General features: G+C 46.1%; 2 protein-coding genes across 2 annotated transcripts; both read right to left on the minus strand.

The window, feature by feature from the left end:
• Positions 1-579: 579 nt before the first annotated feature.
• LOC122200457 (ubiquilin-3-like) lies at positions 580-2,492 on the minus strand. Its single transcript, XM_042906080.1, has 2 exons — positions 2,407-2,492; positions 580-2,325 (listed from the first exon to the last, which is right to left on the minus strand). Exon 2 carries the CDS (start codon positions 2,294-2,296, stop codon positions 677-679), a length of 1,620 nt encoding a protein of 539 aa, XP_042762014.1. The 5' UTR covers positions 2,297-2,325; positions 2,407-2,492; the 3' UTR covers positions 580-676.
• Positions 2,493-13,716: 11,224 nt separating this feature from the next.
• On the minus strand, positions 13,717-16,384 carry LOC122201008 (ubiquilin-3-like). Its single transcript, XM_042906837.1, has 2 exons — positions 16,273-16,384; positions 13,717-16,011 (listed from the first exon to the last, which is right to left on the minus strand). Exon 2 carries the CDS (start codon positions 15,972-15,974, stop codon positions 14,007-14,009), a length of 1,968 nt encoding a protein of 655 aa, XP_042762771.1. The 5' UTR covers positions 15,975-16,011; positions 16,273-16,384; the 3' UTR covers positions 13,717-14,006.
• Positions 16,385-18,806: the final 2,422 nt, after the last annotated feature.

Raw genomic sequence — 18,806 nt, forward strand, 5'->3', positions numbered from 1 at the left:
TGGGGGTAAGTGTCTGATTGCAGAGGATGGGGAAACGTGGGCATTGAAAGAGGAGGACTTTCAAGAAATTCAGAGACAAAAGGAGAGAGAAGTTCAGTGTCTGGTAAGGCAGCAGAGTCAAGTATTTTATGACATAAAGGGAAGAAACCTGCCTGCGGTGGGGGGGAGGGAGGGGTTCACCTCCTAAAGCAGGATTCTGACACAGGCAGGAAAGAGCCAGAGCTGAGAGGGAGGTTGAACAGGTTTTCTGTAATACGTATGAAAATAAGATGAAAAGAGAGGGGGCTTCCCGTGGTGGAGTGGGGGGGGAGGGGAGGGGGCAGAGCCGGGATTCATTCAGAGTCACTCTGGCGTTGGACGAAAGGTGGCTTGTGACGATGATGGTAATGTTGATGGGGAACTAGGTTGCTGGAAACACTCAGGATTTCTCCACCTCACGTTCAAATTTAGAAAAAGCTCTGAGATTAGGGGTATGAGAGTAGGTGCAGCCCAGACCCAAGACCCGATAGCATGATCAATCTCTCCCTCAAACAATATTTTCTTTGCCTACATACCCCCAAATTGACACCACACATGAGATCCAAGCAATGTTTTTAATGTAGAACAGGCTTGGGCAGTGAGGGAGGGGAGTTGTTCAAGTGTGCACACGATCTAAGTAGGAAGAATTCAAAATAGGCTACTTCCTCTCCCCTCCCTTCCCCCTTCCCTTCCCTCCCTCTCCATGAGGTGGTGCGCTGGGGGCATCAGCTGGAGGCACCTGGGCTTCCGGTACCCCCAGCATCCTGTCAATGGCAGCATGACTATCTCCGCCTGTGGCCATAAGGGCCTGTAGATTGGCATCCCGATTAGTAAAACCCATGGCCCTCAGATGTTCCAGTTCTCGCTGGTAGAGGCCTTGAGTGAGGGGGGATGAGGGTAGTGAGGATTGAGTGGACTGGAAGCAGGCATTGTCCAGTGTGTGGAGAAGCTGAAGAACAGCCAAGGTGGGTTGTATGGAGTCTGCTCTCTGGCCCTGCCCTCCAGCCCTAGCTTCAGGGCACTGTCTAGTCCCGTGTGGCCTACCCTGGCCCCATAAGTAAGGTCCCAGCCCAGCCACCTCCTTGGACAGTATCTGCAGGCCCTTTTCTATCTGTATCAATGCCTGCAGTGCTCGTGGATTGGTCAGGATGGAGAGCAGTGGCATGTGATGTCTCAGGGGGCTTCCAGTTGCCAACTGGTGGAGAAGAGCTGGATTCTGCTGCAGGACATGCAAGGTTCTATGCAAGGCAGAGGGTGAGGGTCTAAGCTGACCGGTTAAAGTGGTTTTCCCTGTGGGCTGCTGACCATCCTGAAAGAGAAGATCCTGGCCCAAACTTACATCTGGCATACCAGTCCCGTATCCTGAATTGGCCTGATTTGAGGCCACGCTCCTGGCCTGGGTAACCTCTTCTGCACTGACCTTTTGTGCAAATGACCTGGCAGGTGCTGAGGCTGTGGGGATGTTGGTAGTAGTGTCAGCACTGCTGTGAGCATTGGCTTCCTCTTTATAAAGCTCTGAACTTAGGTTGTGGCCTTTGGAGGCAAGTAATGGGGCCAGAGTGAAGAGCATGAGCTGCTGGATATCAGAGCAGACTGGATGCATAGCATTGTCACCACCTGGCACTGCCTTCAAGGCCTCTAGCCCCCGCTTGTCTGCCTGCAGGAGCTGCTGTTGCCGGGCTGGGTTCTGCAAGGTTTCCAGAGCCTTAAGAGCTGGCTCAGATTTCTGTACTGGCCTTGAGGATTCAGGAGCATGGCTGGCATTGGTTGCTTTCTCATTTGCCAGGCCTTGGACCATAGGGTCTTCCGAGAAGACCATTAAGAGTTGAGCCATCTGGCCAAGAAAGTCAGCCAGATCAGGGGACCTCCGGGCCAGCCGGCCCAGCCTGGCCAGCATCCCAGCACTGTCCGAGGTGGACGGTCCAGAGCGATGCACACAGTGGCCAGTGGGGCCTAGCAGAGTTCCAGGACCAGGCGGAGTTCCCTTCAGATGGGTCCTCACCACCAAGTGGACCATAGTGCCATCAAGGATGCCACGCTGGCTCAGTATGTCTTGATCCCGGAGGATCTTTCCAGTGAAAATGAGCACCAACTGGTCAGTGTTATAGTGAAGGCGTTTAGAGATCTGTTTCTTAAAGTGGTGGACACTGCTATTTTCTGCCAGCATAAATTCCTGGCAGTCCTGTGGGGTCTTGACAGACACTCTGATGATGCGTGATGACGGCTCCCTACAAGATACCAGCTGGCTGTCCCCTGCTTCTTCCCTAGCCCGGGCCATATGTCCTCAAGCGTGGAATGCAGGGCCACCTGCGGACATGTAGAAGCCCAGATGCAGCACTAAGCACACCTGGATGCAGGGACCATAGGTGTTCAGGGACGTCCACTCACCCACGAACTCCGGACACCACTTCCTAATGCAGCCCTGCAGCCACCTGGGTCCCATAGGGTGTCAGCAGCCCTTCGCCAGGGCCAGCCTCAGGGAATATGATGTCAGTGATGAGGTCACAGTTGAGAAGTAGACCAGAATGGGGGGAAGGGCAGAGGTCTCTTCTCCCTGTGTGAGGTTGGCTCTGTTTACAATTTGACTTAAATAGCAATAGAAAAAAATTAAACGTTTCTGTCTAGAAACATGTTTTGCACCAGCCTATTTCGCTGTTGAAAATCATACCGCCTGAGTTTTTGGTAAACGAATGTAACTGAGCAGAAAAGGCACTGGCTTAAGAATCTGGCTCAGGAAGTGCTGATTCTAGTCACCTATCATTCACTAAATTACTGTACTGGGACCATGGCCCAGTCAAGGCCATAGGTTCCCTTGTTTCTAAATGAACAGAGTGAAGATAAGTATAACCAGTCCATTTGGCCTCATCCGAGGCTTGTAGGAAGCTTGTATCTCTGAGGCCTACCATGCTGAGTGACTTATTGACATGGTTCTAAGAAAAACAGCATCATGTTCCCCAAGAACTTGTGAACTCAGTTGTTCTTAGAGAGATCAAGTCGGATCTCAACTCTTGAGGATCAGAGCTGAGACAAAATAAATTATGAGAAAGTAATTCTACTCTAGGTCTTGATGACTTAATAATGATTAGATTTAAGATACATTTGAAAAGGAAATTGTCACTTGGGAGGGGACATATTTCAGCTGAAAAAGCAGAAAATGGTGACTCTCTAAGGCACTGTTTTGACCACTCCAGGCAGGTGAGACCCCAGGTAAAGTTGGTCAGATCTCGGAGGTAATTGTATTTTAACTGTGAAGATGTCAGGCTGTCAGTCTTTTGCCATTATATACTTGACCCCTTTTCTGATTCTGTAATTTCCAAGGACTATAAATTTAGAACTTAGCTGTCTACAAGACCACCTTCAGATGGTTCTGCTCGACGTGGGGAACATGAGCATCTAGATCCCTCTACAACTAAATTGTTTATTGGGACACTGATATATGCTCTTAAACTTGGGATAATTGAAAATTTTTAATGTTTATTTATTTATTTTTGAGAGAGAGAGAGAGAGAGTGAGTGAGACTGAGTGGGAGAGGGGCAGAGAGAGAGATGGGGAGAGGGAATCCCAAACTGTCAGTGTGGAGCCCAACGTGGGGCTCGAAACCACAAACCACGAGATCATGACCTGGGCCGAAGTCGGATGCTTAAACGACTGAAGCCACCCAGGGGCCCCAAACGTGGACTAGTTTGAATCAGCATCTTCTGTATTAAACTAATAGCAGGACTCTGATAACTTGTAATTTCTGAGTTTAAAAGAGCTCCTCAGTCCTGGGGAACTTCATACAGTGAGCCTCATGGCTGGCTGGTAGCAAGCAGTCTAGTGGGCCTTTCCTAGGAATGCCCAGACCTCAGAACAACTTCTATCGTATGAATATTATTCGCAAACAATTCCTTGTGGGAATTTTGTTTGAGTTTCATCCAGCAGAATTGGATAGTCAAATTAACTTTTCTGGCTTTTCATTAACTAATAAATTAATCTGTAACAGGAATTAAAGAACATTCCAGGTAACAATTCTCCAGAATTTCCTTCGCTTATCTCATGTTTCCAGGGATTTTTCCTCCCATGTAGCCTGTGAGGTGAACCATTGCCTTGTCTCCTCTCTCACAGGTTCTCTTGTCAGGTGGGTGCTCGGGAAGGAGACATCTCAGATCCTGACAATAGAACCTGTAAGAGAGGAGACAAAGGGACCATTCATACACTTGTGTCTCAATGAGGATGCCTTTCCCACATTGTCCGCTGAGTTATTTAGCACAGCAATCTCACTTCATCCTTCCTGAGAATCTGACACCATTTGAATATTTTACAGTGTACCTATATTCATTTTATCATTAGAAAATAAAACAATCAACTTTCTATTTTATTTAATCAATTAAAACTTACTACCCAGGGGGAAAATGGGGAACATGGGCTCTCTAGAGTAAAGTAGTCCTGGTTTAAATCCCACTCCTACTACTTTATAACCGTCAATAAGTCATTTATCCTCTTTGGAAGCCAGAGTTTTATCGTCTATAAATGGGTAGTTTTTCACAGATTTGTTTCAGAGATTCAAGGAGATAATGCATACAAAGTGCCATCCAAAGTAACTGGCACAGAGAAGACACTTGTCAAATTGAGTATGACTTCAATACGACAGTCAATGCCAAGCTTTGGCACATCCTGCAGTCAGGTCTGTAACTAGACTGGGAGACAAGGAGAATAGGTATGTCTGTTAGAGTTGACCAAGTGTCCAGAGGTATATTCAGCTGCAGATGATGGAAGCAACTCCAAATGGACTGGTGAGGGAAGTGTGGTCTCCTCTTAGGAGTCCAACCAGTTCAATAAAGCACTGACTTTATGCACCTGCCTTAAAGTTTACTGTATCAAGATCTAATTTCCAGAAAACATATTACATTCCCATATTCTTCACAGAGATTGGTTAAGGTTTTTCCATCTCAATAATAGCTTTATCAAATTCTATGAAAAGCTTGTTATTAAATGCAATTTCAGTGTTTTTGTCAGCAATTTGCTCCAGAAAAATCAAATGAGAGTTTAACTTTTTTTTTTAACCAAAAATTGTCACCTGGGAGAAGATGGCTCCCGGATGGCCATGCTAACTGGACATGGACTGCTGTAAGGTGTAAGGATTTCCCTTAAATGAAAAATGCCTAATTCTGACATGCTAGTGAGCTATTTTCCTTTCTATACTCCACTGAGTTTGAGCCAAGTGTGATTTATGATAATCTTATAAATTTAACTAAACCCCAGAAGGGATTACTCCCCTGATGGGAGTAGCAAAGACTACCTCCGTATCACCTTTGCAATAAAATCCAAAGCCTTTGTCTAGCTACAAAGCCTTCCCTGGTTAGACTCCTGCTTATCACCTTGACTTCCTGATGGTGATTTCTCCTTCCTTATGAAACCTGGCCACACTGGCCTCCCTCTTACGTCTGAAACAGGCCAAGTGCCTCCCCATACTTAAAGCCATTGCGATTGCTGTTCCCTAAACCTTTAATGCTTGTCCACCTAATCTTTACAGGTTCATCCTTCTTACCTTTCAAATCATCTCTTCACAAAGCCCTTTCCAACCATTCTGTATCTTATCAGTCTATTTTAATTATCTGCACAGAATTTATTATGTCATATTTCTTCTTTACTATTCATTTTATGTTTCCATTCCCCTTCACTAGAATATAAGCTCCATGAGAACAAGGACCTTATCTTATTTGCTACTGTAGCCCCATTGCCAGCAGGCCCTTAATAAAATACAGGTAGGAAGGAAGAAAGGAAAGGTGGGAGGGAAAGAGGAAGGGAAGGAGGCAGAAAGAGAAATTGAATTAAGGACACAGACAATGATTTATCGTCATGGAAGTTTGTGACGTTTTGCTCACCTAAATAAAATCCAACAACAGAATGAATGTGGAGCAAACATATACAAGAATCCTTTGTTGTCGTGATAAATGGAATCATATAAAACAGTGAATGAATTCTTGACTCTCTCTCCGCAAACTTGTTTCTCCCATAGTCTTCCCTATCCCGGCTAGTTTGACAAACAAGACAGCTAATGTCATAACAGAATCTCAAGTTACTGCTCCCCCTGGCCTCTTCTCCCTTTTCAAAAGATCATCATTCATTTAGTTGTTCAGGCCCGAAACACAGGAATCACCCCTGAGTCCTTTTTTTTCACATTTAATTTATCAGCAAGTATTAGGGCCTTTTTCTTTGACATAAATCCTGACTCTGATCACCTCGACACTTCCAACACTGCCACAGCCTCCTAGCTGGTTTCCCTACTTCCTCTCTTGGCCCATTTGAGTCACTACTTCCCACAGTAGCAGATATAGGTCAATTAACCTCACTTCTGTCTGTTTTTAAAATTTTTATTTTTGAGAGAGTGAGAGAGAGAGACAGAGTGCAAGCGGGGGAAGGGCAGAGAGAGAGGGAGACACAGAATCCGGAGCAGGCTGCAGGCTCTGAGCTGTCAGCACACAGCCCAGTGCAGGGCTTGAACTCATGATCTGTGAGATCATGACTTGAGCCAAAGTCTGACACTTAACTGATTGAGCCACCCAGTTCCCCTTATTTATTTTTGAGAAAGAGAGAGCATGAGTGGGGGAGGAGGAGAGAGAGGGGGATAGAGGATCCTAAGTAGGCTCTATGCTGACAGCAGAGAGCCTGATGTAGGACTTGAACTCACAAATCATGAAATCATGACCTGAGCCAAAGTCAGACACTTAACCGACTGAGGCACCCAGGCGCCCCAAACCTCACCTCTTTATGCAAAACTACCAAAGCTTTTCCTATTCTACTTGGATTAATCTAAATGCCTTACCAAGACTAAAATGCTCTGACAATTTGGCCCCGGGCTGACCGCCTGACTCATCTCCTGAGCACCCTACCCCAGTCACAGTGGCCTTCTTGTATTCCTGGAACATACCCAGCTCATGCCTGCTTTTTAACTGACATCCCATTTGTGTGGGAACTCTTGCTCCTAACTTTCACTTGCTCACTCACATTATTGATCATATCTCTGCTTAAATGCTGTCTTTGGTGATGTTCTTGGTAATTACAAGCTCAAAAAGTCCACCTGTCAATCTCGGTCTCCTTGTTCTGTATTTCTTAGCCTCTTCTTTTGCTTGAAATTACATTACACAGTTAGTCGATGTCTGCCTCCTCTCTGTTGGCTCCATGAAGGCAGGGCTTTGTGATCTAGAACACTTAACATCTCCAGCACCCAGCACAGAACCTGACAGAGATAGAGTGTTCAATTAGTGTTAGCTGAATAAATGAATCTCTAATTCCTCCTTTTCTTTAATCTTGCACTTCCAGTCTTATCAGCACATCAAAAGGGTTTTTTCAATTCCATTTCCAAAATTCTTCAGTTGTCCACTTCTTGCCATATGCCCTTGTAGAGAACCTTAATCTAAGGGCAACACCATCCCTCACCTGGATGATGGCAGGATCTTCTCTCTTGACTTGGTTTCCACCCCTGCCACCTTCTCATTCATGCTCCACAGAGAGGACAATGAAATCCACACTCCATGTGGGGTAACAAAGCCCTGTGCCAACCTGCTCATTGTCTCTCCCACCTCACTTTGAAGTGCTCTCCCTCCTTTTCTCAGTACTCCAGACACACTGGCTTTCATTCCTTTTTCTTCAAACGTGTTGAATTCTATTTTTTTTAATGTGTTTAACTTGGGGGTGGGGGAGAGAGAGAGAGAGAGAGAGAGAGAGAGAGAGAGAGAGAGAGAGAGAATGAATGGGGTAGGGGCAGAGAGAGAGGGAGAGACAGAGAGAGTCCGAAGCAGGTTCTGCACTGTCAGCTCAGGACCCCACATGGGGCTCACAAACCCTGAGATCCTTACTTAAGTGGAAATCAAGAGTCAGACGCTTAACTGACTGAGCCACCCAGGTGCCCTGAACTCTAATTTAACTCAGGGAGCTCCTTTACACTTTCCCCTCTACCTGGAACGCTCTTCCCCCAGCTCTTTGAATGTCTGACTTCCTCTTACCCTTCAAGTCTCTACATAAATACTCCCTCCAGAGAGACACACTCACACCACTCTTCTAAAAATATATTTCTCCTCTCTCTAAATGCAATATATGCATGTATTACATGCAATAGAATAGAGACTAAGAGTGTGGCCTCTGGGGGCATCTGGGTGGCTCAGTGGGTTGAGAATCTGACTTCATTTTCAGCTCAGGTCATGATCTCACGGTTCTGGGGTTCACTGGTTCTGGGGTTCGAGCCCCACATTGGGTTTTGTTCTAACAGTGTGGAGCCTGCTTTGGATACTCTGTCCCCCTCTCACTGCCCCCCTTCCCAAAAATGAATAAACATTTAAAAAAAAAAGTGTGACCTCTACAAACGCTGTTTCAAATCCCAGCTCCTACTCCACTACTTACTAGCTGTGCAACCTTGGATTAGACACTTAACATTTCTATGTCTTTCTTTATCTGTAAAATTGGCTAATGATAGTACCTACATTTTGGGGTTGTTGTAAGAATTAAATGTTAATATGCATAACGCTTATGGAACAATGCCTAGTTTTCAGTGAGTGTTCTGTTAGCTATTCTATTTCTGGTTTGTTTGAAGTGTCTTATCTCCACTATATTGTAAGCTTTATAGGGCAAAAACTTTATCAGTCTTGTTCACCATTGAATTCCTAGCACCAAACACAGTTTCTTGCATTAATAAGCCTTCAGGAAACATTGGTTAAAGTATGAGTTGCAAAAGCTACTTGGCAACTCGGAAAAAATCTTCGTGATATATTATCAAGTTAAAAAGACAGGTTATAAAACATTATGTATAATAGAATCACAGTTTTGTAAAATATGTGGAAGGACAAACATCATGGTAACAGCATCTCTGGTTTTTATATTCTTACTTTGCTTATCTGTATTATCTGATATAGACAGTTAACCCTTGAACAATGCCGAGGTTAGGGGCACTGATCCCATGCAATAAAAAATCTTCTGCATATAACTTTTGATTCCCTAAAAACTGAACTTGATTCCCCAAAAACTTAACTACTACTAGCCTTCTGTTGACCAGAAGCCTTACTGATAATATAAACAGTAGATTAATACATATTTTGTGTATGAATTATATACTGTACTCTTACAATAAAGTAATCTAGAGAAAAGAAAGTGTTATTAAGAAAATCAGAAGAGAAAACAGTATTGTATGTATATTTATTGGAAAATCTGTCTGTAAGTGGTTGGTCACGTAGGGCTGGGGCAGGGGAGGGAGCCATGGGCCTGGCCCGGAGACGGCAGTGTTCTGCAGTGGCCCCTGGGGTGACTGTGGACAGAAACAACAGCCTGGAGCTGTGCCGCCCACCTCTGGCCATCCGCACCTGCCGCTGCAAGTGAGTGTGCTGGCCTTTCTGCGGGGGGAGGGGGGGGTAGGGGACATGGGGTGCAGGACTCCCTGCACAGTGCCATCCCTGCCCTCTGGGCGTCTTCCGCCACTTCGGCCCAGCCTCATGCCCATGAGGCACCTTGGGCACATGGGGTGACCCGCAGCCCAGCCTGGTCCTGGCCTTTGGGGGCCACCCAAGGTACTCAGAGGGCAGCCGTTACGACCTCTGTGCCAGTTGCCTTGTACTGGGTCTCAAAGAGACCAGGGCAGGCAGTTGTAAATAAATGGTTCGTGGCTTTTGCTCTCAACACATAACAAAACTTTAAATTCCACATAGAAGTAGACCCTCATGGTTTGTACCCGTGTTGTTCAAGGATCAACTGTACTTCTATGTTGTTTTTAAACTGAGAAAACAAGTTAAATTACATTTTAGAAAAGAGGCTTAACAGAACCGTAGAGGCTTTATAACTGTTTTTCAAGGATGCATATATTTGTTTGCATGGGAATCAGCAAAAAATCTGTGTAAAATAAGGATTCATAATGTAACCAGTGGCAGCAGTTTCATCAGAACAATATCCATCCTGGAAATATAATGGAAAAAATTTCACTCAAAATAATCAGAAACATATAACATTTAAATAAACCCAAATGTGTGGGACTTACATAAAGAAACTGTAGTTCTTTTGTTACTGTTGTTGAAGTATAATCGACACACAATATCCTCTTAGTTTCTGGTGCACATTACAGTGCTTTGGTATTTTTATACATTATGTCACGAAATGCTATTACAATATGACTACGTTCCCTATGCTGTATATTACATTCTCATGATTTATTTATTCTATGGCTGGAGGTTTATATCCCCCTTAATCCTGTTCATCCATTTTGTCTGCTCCCAACCGCTCCTCCTCAGTTAACCAGCACTTAGAAAAACTACCCTTCTTTATAGAGAAACAAAGGAAACTTGAATGGACACATTCCCTATTCTAAAAGGAAAGAGCGCTATTGTAAAACTCTCAATTCCCTCTAATTCATAATGTAGCGGAAAGCCAATCAAGATCTCATTTGGCCTTTTCTGAAATTTGACATCTACTCGAAGTGTATGAAGAAAAAGAGACAAAAATAGACAATGGTATTTTGCAAAGGAATAAGGAGTCAAGCATTGAAAATTTTGTCATCAAATATTTCAAACTTAAGGGGCACCTGGGTGGCTCAGTTGGTTAAGTGTCCGACTTTGGCTCAAGTCATGATCTCATGGGCCGTGAGTTCAAGCCCTGTGTCAGCCTCTGTGCTGACAGCTCAGAGCCTCGACCCTGCTTTGGATTCTGTGTCTCCCTCTCTCTTTGCCCCTCCCTGGTTGGTACTCTGTCTCTCTCTCAAAAATAACCACTAAAATTTTTTTTAAAAATATTTCAAAGTTAAAACAATTTAAGAACAGTGGCACTAGTAGATTGTTTTAAAAACACCATAAATACACATGTATAAGCATATATAAGATACGGCAAAGGAAATATTCAGTCCAGTGTAGTTATTTGCAGGGAGGCAAAAATTCCAATTAAATACAACAAATCCCTGCCCTTTGCAATTTTTTGGGTAGGGATTAAAGCATGAATTAACTTGACTGAGTACAGTGGACTCTGGAATAGACTAATTTCAAATCCTGCCTCGGCTACGCAGGAGCTACCCAACTTTAAGCAGTGTAATTTCCCCTCTCCCTAAGTCTCAGTTTTTCTCCTCTGAAAGATGGGAATAGTAACACCACCTGCATTAGAGGACTGTTGTGTGGATTCAGATAGGAAGAACTCAGAACAGGGCTGGCATTTGGAAAGCCTCAATAAACATTAACTTTTAAAATTAAGTAGTGAAACCCTAAAATATCTAGAAAAAAATGTGTGCGTATATTTATGACAGAGGTATAAGGGGAGTATCTAAAGGAAAAAAAAAGAACAGGTGCATAAAAACACTTTCTGTTGTTTGAAGAACACCTTCCTTTTAAATTGCTGTCCACCTACCTGGCTGGCTATTTGTGATGCAGCGTTACAGGCTTCAATGCTGTTTTTTTGTTGTTGTTTTGGGGGGGGTTTGGGGTGTTTGTTCTTTTTTATTTCTAGCAAATCACTTGGTCTTGGACTTCTACTAACAGAGGAATCAGAGCAGGGAGAAAGTGGGACATCTCAGGAGGGCTGCCCTTTCAGTAACATCAGCCTGTTGGGATTCCCTCTTCCCAAACTCCAATGGCTGCCATTTTCCCAAGCCCCATCCCGTGGCACCCTCTTTTGATCCCTGTATGCCTCATTTCCCTAAACTCTTTCTCATTTTCTTGCTCATTTCCTCACTCATCACTCTCATTAATTTATTCAATGTTTTTGATTGCTTCCCATGTGCCAGACCCTACATTAGGTGGAGTCCTAGGTGGCTGACAAGGACCTTCCCTGCCCCAGGAACCCCTTTCCTCCTGGACACCACCATGGATCTGGACATGTGTCCATGAGTTCAGTCTCTGATGAGGCTACAGCAAAGACTCCAAACACCCAATCCACTGTCAAGGGTTCTCCTAAGATATGGCCAGGAAACAGTCTATTAAATGAATACTCTCCTCCTTAGCCAGAACTTTTAGACCCAGACTGTCATCCGCTATCTGCCCTGAGACCTACTCCAAATGAGCTCTCGTGCCTCCTTTGGCCCAATGAAAGACAAATGAAAGGCATATATCTTTCCCAGAGGCTTTTTGTCTTACCTATCTAGCCTTCTGGGGATTCCACTTAGAGACTGCCTTGTACACCTTTCCAGGTCAGAAGCAGTCCACAGCACCCACCTTGTTAGTTACAGGGAACAGACAGGCAAAGACTGTCTCCTGCCTACCCCCTAGTACCACTATAAGTAGTAGTTCCTTTGATCAGGACAACTCCTGCCCAACTGAGGGGGAGGGAAGAGGAGGTAGAAAGGAGGCTTGAAGCCTCCTGCTTCACCTAGAGATTGAACCCAAAACCAGGGGGAGGAAGTTGCAAAGTTCATTTCACCGCTGACACCTGCTGGCCGCTAAAAGGTAAGACAGGTTGGTTAGTACAAGCATCCTGGGTCCCAGGCAGAGGTTCTGTTTCTCCAAGTTCCTAAAGAACCCCCAATGCCAGGTCTCTGATGTTAGAGTACATATCACGGCCACTTTTACCCTAGTGGTCCCCTCTGTTAAAGACCCTTTTCCTGCCTTGACAAGAAGGTCACATTAATGTTTGTGTTTACACCTTCATTCTGTGATGAAACTTTAGCAGACTGTTCTGCATGTACGTGTGAGCACATGTACACAGATGTGGCCATGTAGTGATGGATTTAAGTGTGAACACGCACTGTATGTTGGTGCATTTCTCCAGAATGTTCACTCATGTGGGGGAGGTATGGTTTGCTTGTTTGATTCATGAACTGTATCACTCTTCCCCTGGAAGGACACGGGTAATGGGCAGCATTTCTGAGTGCAAACAAGAATTTAGTGTGAGATGCCGAGGGCACCTCCTGTGTGTTGTGCACAGCTCGCCTCAGTACCTTTGTCCACAATGGCTCTGTTGCTGGAATGCTCTCCCTTTTCCCATCACATTTTGGCCTACTTCATTCTTACCACTTTTAAGATGTCAGCTTAGAGCACATACTCATGGAGCCTTCCCTGTCTCCCTATACAAGATCAAACCTGTTTGCTGTTTAACAGCTTCTGGTCCTTACAGCACCTATCATAGTTTGTACTATATATAATAAGTATTCTTCAACTACAGTTTGAACACTCCATGCCACCAGACGATAACCTCGTGAAAGAGGATCGTGACTCTCACGTTGAATTTCAAACTTCGAGCAGAATGCTGAGCGCCGGGTGAATCCTCCATTTCTGAGTTGCCAGGTGCAAGAAAGACAACATCCGGGGTGCCCACCAGGGACAGTACTTTGTGATCTTGGTGGGATTAGGGAATCTTGGAACTTAGCCTGAAATCCTGGGGCTCCCTATCTACTCAGGAATCAGCATCAAATCCAGAAAGTGAGAGCCACCTGTGGGATGCTCTTCAGGGGTGATAGAAATAAGAAACTGTGCCCACTTCCTGGTCAGGCTGGTGGCAGGAATGCTCTAAAGAACAAAGTACATGGTGGCAGCTTCTACAGGACACAAAGTCTGGGGGACCTCTGGAAGGACACCAGGAAAGCTGAAGGCCTCATCTCACGCTCCTTTGTTCTCTATGCCTCTGAATCTTTGAACTTCAAACTTTTGATCTTCCCCTCCAAGCCCCGTTCCCCCCATGCAGAGACAGCTCCTATTACCACCTTTCATCCCATATCCCCCCCTATACCCATAACCCACAAAGAATCAGACTCAGGCAACTGCAGACACTGGAGATTGGATGTAATTGCATCTCCAGATAGGCATAAGCAGAGTGCAGACTGGGGCCCCAAGATGGTACAGTGGCGGGCGTGGTTGGGTCACTCATAGCACCCCCACCCTGTTTCTGGCTCCAATTCTTCCTCATTGACTCTGGAACAACATTGTCTCCACAGTAAAGGGCATCATAGTGGATTTGGTTCATACTGCAGCTGCATTCAAAATCGGGGGAGTTAGGGTAGTGGCATACGGGAAAAGGGCACAGAGGAAAAGACATGGTCTGAACAACCAGGTCTCCTATGCCTGCCTCAGCTTCTCCACAGCAGCGTCCACATCACCCCCAGTGGCTATGAGGGCCTGGAGATTGGCTTCGGGATTCAGGAAACCCATTGCTCGCAGCTGCTCTAGCTGCACCCGGAAGTGAATCTCGGGCTGCATCTGCTGGGGATTGGCACCACTTAGAGCCTGCCACATCTGGAGGAAAGGGGTGGAATGGGGGCCCAGCTCCACAGAGCCCTGTGCTGGGGGTACCTCAGGAGCTGGAGCTAGAGGGGGATCCTCAGGCATAAGGGCACCCCCTCTAGGCTCTGTACCGCCTACCATACTTCCCAGCCCTGTTAGGCAAGGCATGAACCACAGTAGGAGGCGAGGTGCTTCAGTGGCCAGGATCTGCAGACCCTGCTCAATCTGTAGGAGCGCGTGCATGGCACGAGGGTTGGCCATGGCTGCCTGAAGGTGCAGCAGCAGGGGCAGCTGCCGGCGCATCTCGTCCTGCAGCTGTGGGACCTGGTTCACGCTGGTGGGCCTCAGAGATCTTGGATAAACTACCGGTGGCAGCCGGGCATGCTCGGGGATCCCAGGGGTAGCTGGCATAGGGGAAGCTGATGAAGGGACGAATGGGGCCCTATTGGCAGAATGCCCCAGCCCTAAGACAAGATCAGGCATGTTGGTGCCATGGCCAGTGGAGCCATTCCCTGTGCCACCTTGACCTCTATCTTGTCCAGTACTGCTCTCTGGGGGATATCTCAGGAACGATGGGCAAGAGGACTTTCCCTTGATGGCTCCTGATTCCTTAGGGAGAGGCTGGCCCGACTCACGTTCCTGGGAGGAGGATGAAGTTGGGGGGACTCGGTTTCCTGGTGGTGGTGGTTCTTGGGTCGGATTGAGAGTGGATGTAGTCCCTTGCAGATAGGTTCCCAAGGACTGGGGGGTCTCATGTAATTGCTGAAGATAGTCATAGAGCCTTATATTACCCAGAATGGTGGGAACCCTATTTCTAGTCTCGGATACATCCTGGTCCCCAGGATGCCTGCCTCGCCTGCCAACAGAGCTCCCATATGTGGAAGCCCATGGGTTGGGGAGAGGGTCACAATTCTCTGTCCTCGAAGGTTGGCTGCTGCTGCTGGTGGCATTCGCAGTAGTGGCAGTGGCAAAGGGATTGCCACCAAACTGCTCCTGTACTGCATTAAGCATCGGGTCCATAATATCCGTGTACATAGTACGAAGCACATTGTAGCCACCAGGGATGCTTTCCAGGTTACTGAGTGCCCGGTCCTGGCTACGCATCATCTCTTGCATCATGGCTGGGTTGCGGAGAAACTCCAATGTCTGCCGCATGATTTCGGGGTTGTTGAGAATATGCCCGATCTCAGGGTTGTGCTGGATCAGCTGCTGCATATGGGGGTTATCGAGAACCAGCTGGCGCATCAGGCCTGTGTTGGACAGCAGACCTTGGATGAAAGGGTCATCAATGATCTGAGCCACAAACTCAGGCACAGAGACATGCTGCCACATCAGTGAGCTTGGCTGGTCGGGGAAACTACCGGAGGTCAGGCCTAGCCCATTGAGGCCTGTGAGAACACCTAAGCTAAAGGCGGGTGGCCCATCTGCTGGGTATATGGAGCTTGGTTGAGGGAATGATCTAAGGCTGGGGGCTGGGGCAGGGACTGAAGCAGCTGGGCACTCAGTGCCCATGGTGCGGCGTTGCATCTTGATGACCAGGTGGACAGTGAGGCCATCTCGCACTCCACACTGTGCCAGTGAGTCAGGGTCCTTGAGGATTTTGCCAGCAAAGATTAGGACCAGCTGATCAGGGTGGGCCTTAAAGCGCTGAGATATCTCTTCCTTCAGCTGCTGGATGGTGCAAGTATCTGTAACTGAGAAATCCTCCTTGTCCTTGGGTGTCTTCACTGTCACCTTGATGAGGTGGTGGTCCGGGATCGGCGCTGGGTTGCCCTGTGGCAGGGCCTCTCCGCTTTTGGCCATGGTAGGCAGCAGGAGGCCCAGGTCTGTGGGGACACAGCTGGGGGGTGGGGATGGGGTACCAACATCATCCTTTCAAGCAGTGGTGAAAGTAGGAAAGGTGAGCAGGAAGAGGGCTTGGAGTCTCAGGGTAAAAGCACAAGAAGGTCTGCATGGAAGGGTCAATGAGGTCCTCAGGATGGGATGGTTGTGGAGGATTATGGGTCTGACAGGTGATGGGGTTAGGAGAGGAGACCAAAGAGGTCTATTGATGAGTGAAAGGCAAAGTCAGGAAAAAGGGTTTGGGTCGGGGCATACATACCAACCAGCTGTGGCCCCGTCCTTCCTCTTATACAGGGCTCCAAACCGCCCTCATCTTGCTAACAGCCACCCCTGAAGCCTTCTGGGCCGGAACTCACTCCATCAGGTGACCTCTGTGACCTCAGCACTGACATCACAGCCTCACACAATGGATTCTGGAGACCTCTCCAAGGTTCTCTGTATCCCCAGGAACTCCAAACCACCCCCTCCACCTTTACCTCTTCTATTTCCTTTCTCTTGATTGGCTTCTTCATAGGGAGGGGCCTAGGCTGACCCTTACATCTCAGGCCAAGAATCCTACTTCCACACAACCTGTAGGTAGTGTGTGGAGCCTCAGCTTTGGATTAGACAATTAGGAAAGGCTTAGCCCCCATGTCACTGTTAAGACCAAATTCAGCTGCACCCTGAATTGGTTTTCTTGGCATTCGATGTTTCTGTATTCTCTTTGATTCATAAGCCATTAATTTTTTATATATTTTCAGAATGTTGACTTTCTGATGGGCAGGATCTAGAGCATGAGAGAGGGTCCAAAAATGACATGAAGTTTTTATTTTACTTCTAAAAAGATTATTGTTATTCCCTAGAATAACTTAAAGAATGAATTGGCTATTTACCAAGATGTGAAAAAAAAAAAAAAAAAAAGACCAGGGAATAAAGTTGTTAAACAGAAAATCCGGAGTTCTTTGTCACATAAATTCAAGATGTCTTATACCCAAATGGACATGAAGGGAGAGAGTTCGTTATTGTGAGTCCACAGTTATCCAGCACTGACTATTTAGAACCATAAGATTAGTGAGTATAGGAACAAGATAGAAGTAAAAAGACCAAGGCATGGGCACTACATATTTTCAAATATGGAATATTAGATGTGTTCTACAAAAGAAATTGAGAAGAAATAAAACATCAAGTCAGAAAAAGGAGAGAAGGAGAGAAAGCAAATGAAGAAGAGTTTCAAAACGGAGAGAGTGACAGTGTCAGATGATGCCAGTAGGTCAGGAAGATAAAGGAAGAGAACTGACCTCTGGATTTGACCAAAAAAAGGGGGGGACCATGATGAGCCCAGTTTGGAAGAGTGGAGGCGGCACTGACTGGAGGGGGTTTCAAAGCAAGTGGGTTGGAAAGGAAATGGATTAAATAAGAGTATTACAGGTAAGAGAATGGGTATGATGGCTGTGTGGACATGTGGGGATAAAGACATTTTTGTTTTGCTTTTTCTTAAACTGAGAATGTTACAGCATGCTTTTATTCTGGTGGATATAACACAATGAGGGAAAAATGACACAGAAGGAAGACAAGATGATTGAAAAAGTCAGCTGTTGAGTAAATGGATTGGAGAGGTTGGGATCAGTGCCCAAGGGGAGAGCTTGATTTGGGTCCACAGACAATTTATGCATTACAACAGGATGGAGCAGAGAACATGCAGGCTGTCAGTGGAGAGCCAGATCTCAGTCATGGTGAAAAGGTGGGGATCATTTAGAGAAAAGGTTGTAGATACAGTAGGGTTTGCTGTTGCTAAATTATGAGTTCTAAATGTTAGGGTGGAAAAGTGTGGGGAATCGATGACCGGTGGAAAATTGGGTCAGCTGAGGGATTTTCAGAGCATAGTGGGACAAGAATCAGAAAGACGACTCAAACAGCTTGGGTTTTTCATGTAACCTGAGGCAAACAGGGTATAAAGCTTAATCAGACTAATTGATTGGATGGAGCCATCTTAATGGGAAAGTAGAAAATCCATTTTGGTGGTCATGTCTTTCTTGAGACCGATCTTTTTCCTACTTTGAAGGGGAAGAGTGGGATTCTGGTAGTAGATCCACAGGAGTACTTGGAGTTTTGTGGGCTCTCCTTCACTCTCGCTGATGGCAGAGACAGGGCTGGAGGAAGGTGGTCTGTGAGGAGCACACGGAATTCTGTGGTGACCCTTTGCAGACCACAATATGAATACATGTCACCATCTCCACTGCTCCAGACACTACCATCTCCCACCTGCTCCACTGCAAGGGAGCTGCACCAGCTCTCCCACTTCTACTTGGACCTCTACCATGGTCTTTCTGCGCTCGGCAGCCGGAGAATCCACTGAAACACCTCCATCATTTGGTCAAAATCCAGCAGTGATTTTCCGCTGTGTTCATAGTAAAATCCAGAGTCCTTACCAGACCTACAAGGCTCTTCCTGATTTCTCTGATGTCCTGTTTTCCCTCCCACTGTTTTATTCACTCCACTCTAGCTACATCATCTCCTTGTTATTCTTCAAACACATCAAGAATATTCCCACCTCACATTTTTATCCTAAGTCGTCTTCTCTGTCTGGAACATACTTCTCCCAAGGGAGTGCGTGTTCATTTCTCCCAATCCCTTCTGGTTTCTGCTCTACTCTTGCCCTTCCAGAGAGGCCTTCCTGGATTGCCCTCTATGTAGAAGACCTTATCCTGCTTTATTTTTCCTCATAGCACTTATTCATAAGTTAGGTAAAGTACTGTCTTATCCCATAGAAGTAAACCCCATAAATAAAGGAAATTTATTTGGTCACTGCTATTT

Source organism: Panthera leo, chromosome D1 (genome assembly GCF_018350215.1).
Source record: "Panthera leo isolate Ple1 chromosome D1, P.leo_Ple1_pat1.1, whole genome shotgun sequence".
NCBI lineage: Eukaryota > Metazoa > Chordata > Mammalia > Carnivora > Felidae > Panthera > Panthera leo.

Coding starts and splice junctions, on each gene's coding strand:
- LOC122200457 (XM_042906080.1), bottom strand. CDS start 2,296: ATGGCCCGGGCTAGGGAAGAAGCAGGGGACAGCCAGCTGGTATCTTGT.
- LOC122201008 (XM_042906837.1), bottom strand. CDS start 15,974: ATGGCCAAAAGCGGAGAGGCCCTGCCACAGGGCAACCCAGCGCCGATC.